General features: G+C 54.7%; 1 protein-coding gene across 1 annotated transcript in view; it reads left to right on the top strand.

Annotated features, from left to right (window-relative positions):
- uap1l1 (UDP-N-acetylglucosamine pyrophosphorylase 1, like 1) overlaps window positions 1-9,776 on the top strand; it is a 46,551-nt gene extending 36,775 nt beyond the window's left edge. The window contains exons 7-9 of the mRNA XM_070862979.1: window positions 2,811-2,999; window positions 4,346-4,412; window positions 6,215-9,776. Of these exons, the coding sequence (XP_070719080.1) occupies window positions 2,811-2,999; window positions 4,346-4,412; window positions 6,215-6,310 (352 nt within the window). The 3' untranslated portion in view covers window positions 6,311-9,776. The remainder of the gene's footprint in view (window positions 1-2,810; window positions 3,000-4,345; window positions 4,413-6,214) is intronic.
- The last annotated feature ends 399 nt before the right edge of the window (window positions 9,777-10,175 follow it).

The raw sequence follows: 10,175 nt of genomic DNA, 5'->3' as shown, positions 1-10,175 counted from the left end.
CGGTGCGTGTGATGTGGGGGGGGGGTCGGTGCGTGTGTGTGGGGGGGGGGGGTCGGTGCGTGTGTGGGGGGGGGGGGTCGGTGCGTGTGTGGGGCGGGGGTCGGTGCGTGTGTGGGGCGGGGGTCGGTGCGTGTGTGGGGCGGGGGGTCGGTGCGTGTGTGGGCGGGGGTCGGTGCGTGCGTGGGGCGGGGGGTCGGTGCGTGTGTGGGGGGGGGGGTCGGTGCGTGTGTGGGGGGGGTGGTGCGTGCGTGTGTGTGGGGGGGGGGTCGGTGCGTGCGTGTGTGTGGGGGGGGGGTCGGTGCGTGTGTGGGGGGGGGGTCGGTGCGTGTGTGGGGCGGGGGGTCGGTGCGTGCGTGGGGCGGGGGGTCGGTGCGTGTGTGGGGGGGGGGTCGGTGCGTGTGTGTGGGGGGGGGTTCGGTGCGTGTGTGGGGGGGGTTGGTGCGTGCGTGTGTGTGGGGGGGGGGGTCGGTGCGTGCGTGTGTGTGGGGGGGGGGGGTCGGTGCGTGTGTGGGGGGGGGGGGTCGGTGCGTGCGTGTGTGTGGGGGGGGGGGGGTCGGTGCGTGTGTGTGTGTGGGTGGGGGTCGGTGCGTGTGTGGGGCGGGGGGTCGGTGCGTGCGTGTGTGTGGGGGGGGGGGTCGGTGCGTGTGCGTGTGTGGGTGGGGGGTCGGTGCGTGTGTGGGTGGGGGGTCGGTGCGTGCGTGTGTGTGGGGGTGGGGGGTCGGTGCGTGTGTGGGGTGGGGGGTCGGTGCGTGTGTGTGGGGGGGGGGGTCGGTGCGTGCGTGTGTGTGGGGGTGGGGGGTCGGTGCGTGTGTGGGGGGGTTAGTGCGTGTGTGTGTGGGGGTGGGGGGTCGGTGCGTGCGTGTGTGTGGGGGTGGGGGGTCGGTGCGTGTGTGGGGCGGGGGGTCGGTGCGTGTGTGGGTGGGGGGTCGGTGCGTGTGTGTGGGGTGGGGGGTCGGTGCGTGTGTGGGGTGGGGGGTCGGTGCGTGTGTGGGGTGGGGGGTCGGTGCGTGTGTGGGGCGGGGGGTCGGTGCGTGTGTGGGACGGGGGGTCGGTGCGTGTGTGGGGCGGGGGGTCGGTGCGTGTGTGGGGCGGGGGGTCGGTGCGTGTGTGGGGGGGGTCGGTGTGTGGGGCGGGGGGTCGGTGCGTGTGTGGGGCGGGGGGTCGGTGCGTGTGTGGGGCGGGGGGTCGGTGCGTGTGTGGGGCGGGGGGTCGGTGCGTGTGTGGGGCGGGGGGTCGGTGCGTGTGTGGGGCGGGGGGTCGGTGCGTGTGTGGGGCGGGGGGTCGGTGCGTGTGTGGGGCGGGGGGTCGGTGCGTGTGTGGGGCGGGGGGTCGGTGCGTGTGTGGGGCGGGGGGTCGGTGCGTGTGTGGGGCGGGGGGTCGGTGCGTGTGTGGGGGGGGGGTCGGTGCATGTGTGTGGGGGGGGGGTCGGTGCGTGTGTGTGGGGGGGGGGGGGGTCGGTGCGTGTGTGTGGGGGGGGGGGTCGGTGCGTGTGTGTGGGGGGGGGGTCGGTGTGTGTGTGTGTGGGGGGGGGGTCGGTGTGTGTGTGGGGCGGGGGGTCGGTGCGTGTGTGTGGGGGGGGGGGTCGGTGCGTGTGTGTGGGGGGGGGTCGGTGTGTGTGTGTGGGTGGGGGAGGTCGGGACTCTGTGTGTGTGTGTGGGGCGGGGGGTCGGTGCGTGTGTGGGGCGGGGGGTCGGTGCGTGTGTGTGGGGGGGGGGGTCGGTGCGTGTGTGTGGGGGGGGGGTCGGTGTGTGTGTGTGGGTGGGGGAGGTCGGGACTCTGTGTGTGTGTGTGGGGCGGGGGGTCGGTGCGTGTGTGGGGCGGGGGGTCGGTGCGTGTGTGGGGCGGGGGGTCGGTGCGTGTGTGGGGCGGGGGGTCGGTGCGTGTGTGGGGCGGGGGGTCGGTGCGTGCGCGTGTGTGGGGGGGGGAGGTCGGGACTCTGTGTGTGTGTGTGGGGCGGGGGGTCGGTGCGTGTGTGGGGCGGGGGGTCGGTGCGTGTGTGGGGCGGGGGGTCGGTGCGTGTGTGGGGCGGGGGGTCGGTGCGTGTGTGTGTGTGTGTGTGTGTGTGTGTGTGTGGGTGGGGGAGGTCGGGACTCTGTGTGTGTGTGTGGCGGGGAGGAGGTAGGTCCGATGTTCGGTGTGTGGAGGGAGTCCGTGCTCGGCGTGAGGAGTGGGGTCAGGGCTCAGTGCGTATGGGGGCAACTGTGGGTCCACTGTCGGCTGACCAGGCCAATATTTGTACTTGTGATTTTGAGCAGATGCCCTAAAAGTTGCACTCTGTGCCCATGGGCTAACACCGTGCCCTGCACTCTGTGTTTACGTGGGCCGCTCCGACCTGTGTGAGAACACCACTGTAGGTCGGGGCTATAAATAGAACAGGAGCGCCGGGCTCTGGAGCATCATGGGCGAAGGTACGGCGAATGAGGGTATGGGGCCCAGAAGAGCCGAGGGCCCAGGGACAGCACGGACCTGCCCGCACTGCGATAAGTGTGCACACTAGATCCGTGCAGGAAAGCAGGTCTCCAGTTGCCCTGGTTCAACCCTTGCCACTGGATAAATGCTGAGCTCTGTCAAGCCCGTGTGGTGACTGATGTGCAATGGTCACCACACATTGAAAAAATCCACGCACAGGCATCTTCCACCCCCTCAGTTGGAGTACAGGACTGGAACATCGGGTCCTTCATTAAAACATCTGTGAACTCTTGTGGAGGCAGGTCATCCTCGATCGAGGGACCGCCTATGATGATGCACTCTGTGCCCACGGGCTATCGCCGTGCTCTGTTCCCTGATGGTGTTGATGTGTTTCTGTGCAGGAAGTTTGTTGTGTTTGAAGTGTTACGGGAGGATGAGTTTTCTCCTCTGAAGAATGCAGACAGCGCTGGGAGCAAAGACACCCCCACCACTGCCCGGCGCGCCCTGCTGTGGCAGCACTATTGCTGGGCAGTACGAGCCGGTGCCCACTTCCTGGATAGCAAGAACAACCGGATTTCCCCCCAGAGCCAGTAAGTTACTGAAACAAATCATATCTCAGCCTGGTTAACACGTGGTGCAGTAACAATGCAATGAAAGAAAGAGCTTGCATTTAAATAGCACCTTTCATGACCCTGTGACATCCCATACACTTCACTGTCGTCACTGTCGTAATGTAGGAAACGTGGCAACCAAATTGTGCACAGCAAGCTCCCACAAACAGCAAATATTGAGGGCCAAATATTGGTCGGGATACCGGGGATGACTTACCTGCTTTTCTTTGAATAAAGTGAAGGGATGTTTTACATCCACCTGAGAGAGTAGACGGGGCCTCGGTTTCACATCTCATCTGAAAGACTGCATCTCTGACTATGCAGCACTCCCTCCGTAACGCACTGGAGTATCAGCCTAAATGATGGGCTCGTGTCTCTGGAGTGGGATTGTACCCCTGCTGATCCCTATCACTGGGCACTGCCCAATGTGGCAGCAGGAAGTGCCCACTCACAAAGTCTCCGTCCCTGGTCTGTGCTGGTTGAGGTGTCAATGTTGCCCTCGCCTCCCTGGATCAGAGAGGGGGAAATAGTCAAGCTTCTTGCTCCCGACTGTTGTCCTCAGACGGGGAGTGAGTGAGAGGGCAGGGTCTGGGTCCAGTAACCCCGGGGAGTGGGTGAGAGGGCAGGGTCTGGGTCCAGTAACCCCGTGGAGTGGGTGAGAGGGCAGGGTCTGGGCCCAGTAACCCCGGGGAGTGGGTGAGAGGGCAGGGTCTGGGCCCAGTAACCCCGGGGAGTGGGTGAGAGGGCAGGGTCTGGGCCCAGTAACCCCGGGGAGTGGGTGAGAGGGCAGGGTCTGGGCCCAATAACCCCGGGGAGTGTGTGAGAAGGCAGGGTCTGGGTCCAGTAACCCCGGGGAGTGGGTGAGAGGGCAGGGTCTGGGCCCAGTAAGCCCGGGGAGTGGGTGAGAGGGCAGGGTCTGGGCCCAGTAACCCCGGGGAGTGGGTGAGAGGGCAGGGTCTGGGTCCAGTAACCCCGGGGAGTGGATGAGAGGGCAGGGTCTGGGCCCAGTAACTCCGGGGGGGGGAAGGGTAGAGGGCAGGATCTGGGCCCAGTAACCCTGGGGTGGGGTGAGAGGGCAGGATCTGGGCCCAGTAACCCCGGGGGTGGGTTTGAGTGCAGGATCTGTGAGCAAGTCTTGATTTTGACACACGGAGGAAGTAGGAAGAAAAAGTTTGCTAGAAGGAACCTGAGGTGAAGGTTCAGAGTAGGACTGACTGTCATTGGATCCAGAATGGAGACATGATTAAGGCAAGAGTCAGGAGACTAGACATGAGTGCTCGCATTTCTAACGACACTGTTGCTGAAATGCTTGTGTGTTGCTGCAGGTTTCAGGAGACCGAGGAACCCCCTGCAGTGTGTGAGATCTCACCGCTCGTATCTTGTGAAGGAGAGGTAGGTTACTGAGATGCGATATTGGACAAGCAAAGTTTGTTAGAGGAGATACTTAAAAGGTTGGCAGTCCTCAGTTTAAAAAGTCACCCGGTCTGGATGGGATACATCTGAGGTTACTGAGGGAAGCAAGGATGGAAATTCAGAGGACTGGAGGATTGCAAATGTTACAATCCTGTTCAAAAAAGGGGAGAGTGATAAACACGGCAATTACAGGCCAGTCAGCCTAACATCGGTGGTAGGAAAACTTTGAGACAATAATTCGGGACAAAATTAATTGGCACTTGGAAAATATGGGTTAATAAATGGAAGTCAGCATAGGTGTGTTATGTGCAAATCATGTTTGGCTCACATGACTCTGCTCTTTGATGAAGTAGCAGAGAGGGTCGATGAGAATAGTGCGCTTGATGTGTATATGGACTTTGAAAAGGCATTTGATAAAGTATCGCATAATAGACTGGTTTGCAAAATTAAAGCCTGTGAGATTAAAGGGGCAGTGGCAGCATGAGTACAAGAAACACAAAGCAGAGAGTAGCAGTGAACGGATGTTTTTCAGACTGGAGTTCCTCGGGGGTCAGTATTACGACCACTTCCCCTTTTGATATATATTAAGCACCTGGACTAGGGTATACGGGGCATAATGTCAAAGGCTGCAGATGACACGAAACTCAGAAATGTAAGCAGTGAGAAGGATAGTAACAGATTTAAGGAGGACATAGACAGGGGAAATGGGCAGACACATGGCAGATAAAATGAATGCAGATGAGTGTGAGGTGTTACATTTTGGAAGGAAGAACAGGGAGAGGCAAAATAAACAAAATGGTACAATTCTAAAGGAGGTGCAGGAACAGAGACACCTGGGAGTGTATGCACAAATTTGAAATGGCCGTTAAAAAGCACAAGGGATCCTTGGCTTTATTAATAGAGGAACAGAGTATAAAAGCAAAGAAGTTATGCTATACCTTTAGAAAACACTGGTTAAGTCTCAGCTGGAGTATTGTGTTCAATTCTGAGCACCACACTTAGAAAGACCTTGGAGAGGGTGCAGAGGAGATTTGCTAGAATGGTACCAAGGATGAGGGACTTACGTTACGTGGTGACACTGGAGAAGCTGGGGTTGTTCTCCTTGAAGCAGAGAAGGTTAACAGAAGATTTAATAGAGGTGTTTAAAATCGTGAATGGTTTTGATAGTGAATAAGGAGCACTGCCCACTGGCAGAAGGGTCGGTAACCAGAGGACACAGATTTAAGAAGATTGACAAAAGAACCTGAGGCGACCTGAGGAAATAATTTTTTTTACACAGCGAGTTGTTGTGATCTGGAATGCACTGTCTGAAAGAGTGGTAGAAGCAGATTAATAATAACTTCCAAAAGGGTATTGGATAAGGGAAAACATTTACAGGGATTTGGGGAAAGGTCAGGGCAATGGGACTAATTGGATAGCTATACCAAAGAGTCGGCACACGCACGATGGGACGAATGGCCTCATTCTGTGCTGTATCACACTATGATTCCACAGTACTGGTGGGTACATGTTTGTGTGTATGGCTCGTGTTCTGCAACTTTTGCAACCGTTGCCATAATGAGTTCCCAGAAGCCAGCAGCGACGCCTGCTCTCCACATTTATACTGCTGATGGTTCATTCCCCCTGTTAAATGGCATTAATTGTGCGAGAGTCTATCTCACCCAGGGATGGTTCAAGCTGAGCCAAGGCAATAGGGTAGAGGCTGTGTTTGACCCGCTGGAGTCCAAATCCTCTTGTGGAGCAATGTGCTGATCTGGTATCTGTTTTTCTTTGTTTTTCAGGGCCTGGAGGCGTACCTGAAGGATCGGGATTTCCATCTCCCACTGCTTCTAACAGAGACAGCAGCCGCTGCCCTGGGAAAGGGACAGGGCCAGTGATGGCTGGGTGTGAGGGGCGGAGCCTTGTTAGCCAGTGAAGAGATTTTATCCACACAACTGGATCGAGTGCCTTTATTTTGATATTGCCAATTTATAAAAGGGATTCTTGATTTTTACTCTGACTTTGAATATGCGACTGGGGTTTTATCCATTCCACGAGGCCGGGTCTGCCCCGTATCTGCACAACACCCAGGTCTTTGTCCAGGCGAGGGCCGGCTCACCACCTCTCAGCTCAGCCACCAGCTCACTCGGAATGCACCCATCCCGTAATCTCGGTGTCACTGCTGGTCAATGGGACACATCACCCGGGTAACCCCCAGCACACTGGGTACAGGGGGGGTCACTGCTCCTCGACCCCCGGGTAAACCCCAGCACACTGGGTACAGGGAGGTCATTGCCAATTGACCCTCAGGTAACCCCCAGCACACTGGGTACAGGGGTCACTGCTCCTCGATCCCCGGGCAACCCTCAGCACACTGGGTACAGGGGATCACTGCTCCTCGACCCTCGGGTAACCCCCAGCACACTGGGTATAGGGGTCACTGCTCCTCGACCCCTGGGTAACCCCCAGCATACTGGGTACAGGGGGGGGTCACTGCTCCTCGACCCCTGGGTAACCCCCAGCACACTGGGTACAGGGGTCACCGACCCTCAATCCCTGGGTAACCCCCAGCACACTGGGTATAGGGGTCACCGACCCTCGACCTCTGGGTAACCCCAACACACTGGGTACAGGGAGTCACTGCTCCTCGACCCCCGGGTAACCCCAGCACACTGGGTACAGGGAGTCACTGCCCCTCGACCCCTGGGTAACCCCCAGCACACTGAGTATAGGGGTCACTGCCACTCGACCCCTGGATAACCCGCTGTACCGGTGAAGAGCACTTGCTGCTAGACATGTTCATTATAAAACCATCTCGGGGTGTGACAGGAGTAATGTACCCTGTAATTTCTTTTTAGCCCCCGCGGCCCCTTTAACAGGCTGCGGGAGCCATTCAAAATTCTACACAGTTTTACTATTTAAAAGCGGGCTGCATGGGACCCCCAGACAGCTGTGCGACCACGCAGCTTAAAGGGAACTTTGGACAAGAATTATGTATTTTGTGCATTTGAATCCAGTCATAACTCATTTGGAATTTGCTAAGTCTCCTCAAGCAAAGAGATGGCTGAGGGCTGACCTGATCGAGGTCTTTACAGATTGATGGCATAGACATAGAGCAGATGTTTTGACTTTGGGGGAGACCAAACTTGGGGCCATAAATATAAGATAGTCACCAATGAATCCGATAGGGAATTCAAGAAAAACTTATTTGCCCAGGTAGTGGAACTCGCTACCATAAGGAGTAGTTGAGGTGTATAGTATAGATACATTTAAGGGGAACATATGAACAATGATGAACGGGTAAAGACCCTCTGGTCCATCAAGCCTATCCCACACATTTAAAATACCTTATGTATCTCAACATCTACAGTCCACCCCACATGATCTCCTGGGAGAGGCGAAAACCAGATTAAAAACCCAGGCCAATTTGGGGGAAAAAATCTGGGAAATTCCTCTCCGACCTATCTAGGCAATCGAAACTAGTCCAGGAGATCACTCTGGCAATGAATTCCCGACAGTACCTACCTTCTGTAAGAGGTGATCTCCGCCCCAGCCAGAAGCATGTCCAGCTCTCGTTTGAAGGAATTCAGCAAATCTACATCCACCATACGAGACGGCAGCTTGTTCCAGAGGTCCACTATTCTCTGGGAAAAGAACCACCTCCTGACATCGAACCTAGATCTGGCCTTGTACAGTTTAAAATTCTGGCCCTGATCCCAACTTATTTAATTTGGACAAACTGTCAACTGGAACACAATCTATTCCCTTCATTATCTTATAAACCTCAATCAGATCCCCTCTAAGGCTACGCTTCTCAAGTGTTGAGTCTCAACTCTCTTAACCTATCGTGATAACTGAGATACTTTAAACTGGGAAATAGTCTAGTGGGCCCCCCTCTGCACCCTTTCCAAAGTTTCACTATCACCCACCATCGGAGGAGACCAAAACTGGGCACAGTATTCCAAGTGCAGCCTGATTAAGGTCTTGTACATGGACGAAATAGTATACATGGTCTTGTACTCAGTTGTCCTATGAATGCACCCTAATTAACACCCTATTTGCTCTCGCTATTGCTTTACGGCATTGCTGATGTACTTTTAGAGATGTATGCACTAGAACGCTCAAATCTCTTTCTATCTCCAGCTCCTTTAATGCTTTTCCCTGAGAGATGTATGAATGTTGAGCATTTTCCCTGCCCACATGTAAAACATTACACTTATCTAAGTTATATATCATTTGCCAGTCATGAACCCAACCTCCCAACACATTAGGATCTGCCTGAAGCAGACGAGCATCGTCTACAGTCCTGACAGTCGCACAGATCTTAGTATCATCTGCAAATGTGCAGATCGTGCCCCCAACACCTACATCCAGATCATTAATAATAGTGACGAGCTACAGTCCCAATATCGATCCCTGTGGGATACCACTAGTGACCAATCTCCAAATAGACCCAAATGCATCTATAACTACTTTTAGCCTACCTCCTGCCAGACAGTTCTCAATTCAGCTCAATCTAATACTACTACTAATACCGGAGTCTTCGATCTTTAAGGAAGATTCTTGTGCAGTACCTGATCAACAGCTTTTTGGAAGTCGAAGTAGAAAATGTCTACTGGGCTTCCCTCATCTACCAACTTAGTAACTTCTTCAAAAAATACAATTAGATTTGTAAGATATGACCTTTTTGTGAAGCCATGTTGGGTGTCCCCAATATGTCCCTCTCTATCCAAGCATTCATATTATGCATCCCTAATGATTCCCTCAAGCATCTTGCCTATTACTGATGTCAAACTAATGGGTCTATAGTTACCCGGGTCTGTCTTGTCACCTTTTTTTAAAGACGGAGACAACATTAACCTCCTTCCAGTCTTCAGGAATCATGTCCGAGTGCAAAGAGCGATTTTTTTTTTCTTTTTTTGCCCCTAGCTCATTTTTATTAGTTCAGTTAAACATATGAGGGAGAAAAGAAGGTTATACTATTGGGGTTAGATGAAGAAGGGTGGGAGGCTTGTGTGGAGCATAAAGAGCAGCATTGACCTGTTGGGCCGAATGGCCAGTTTCTGTGCTGTAAATTCTATGTAATTACATCACTGAGATACCGCGTGTGCCTTTGCACACAACCTCTGAATTTTAAATATAATAAGATTTCAGTCCATGCACCGCCTTCCTGTTCTGGTCATTCCAATAATTGGAATGGTCAGTATTCCGTGACTCTGGTGATGGATGATCTGAGGGTGGGACGATCCAGCCTTCTGTTGTACATGTGCCTAATCCCAGCAGTGAGACTTGTGTACTTTTATAAATCAGAGAACCTTAATTACTGAATAAAAAAGTGCCTTTCAGGCCCTGCCTGCCATCTCAGACCTGTCATTCATCATTTCAGGGACAGCCTCCTCTTACCCCTCTCGCACTTTTGGAGGCTCCTTTCTCTGACATCAAGAAGTAGTTTTCTAACCTTAACCATCTCTCATCACCAGTGAGATGAATTGGTGGGATAAATAGTGAGGAACTGAGGGGAGTAGTACAGTGTTTGATGGGACAGTGTAGAGGGAGCTTTACTCTGTATCTAACCCCATGCTGTACCTGCCCTGGGAGTGTTTAATGGGACAGTGTAGAGGGAGCTTTACTCTGTATCTAACCCCGTGCTGTACCTGCCCTGGGAGTGTTTGATGGGACAGTGTAGAGGGAGCTTTACTCTGTATCTAACCCCGTGCTGTACCTGCCCTGGGAGTGTTTGATGAGACAGTGTAGAGGGAGCTT

This window comes from Pristiophorus japonicus, chromosome 20, assembly GCF_044704955.1.
Source record: "Pristiophorus japonicus isolate sPriJap1 chromosome 20, sPriJap1.hap1, whole genome shotgun sequence".
NCBI classification, from domain to species: Eukaryota; Metazoa; Chordata; class Chondrichthyes; family Pristiophoridae; genus Pristiophorus; species Pristiophorus japonicus.
Note: the sequence above shows the minus strand (reverse complement) of the source record. Positions and strands in the feature narration are given on the sequence as shown.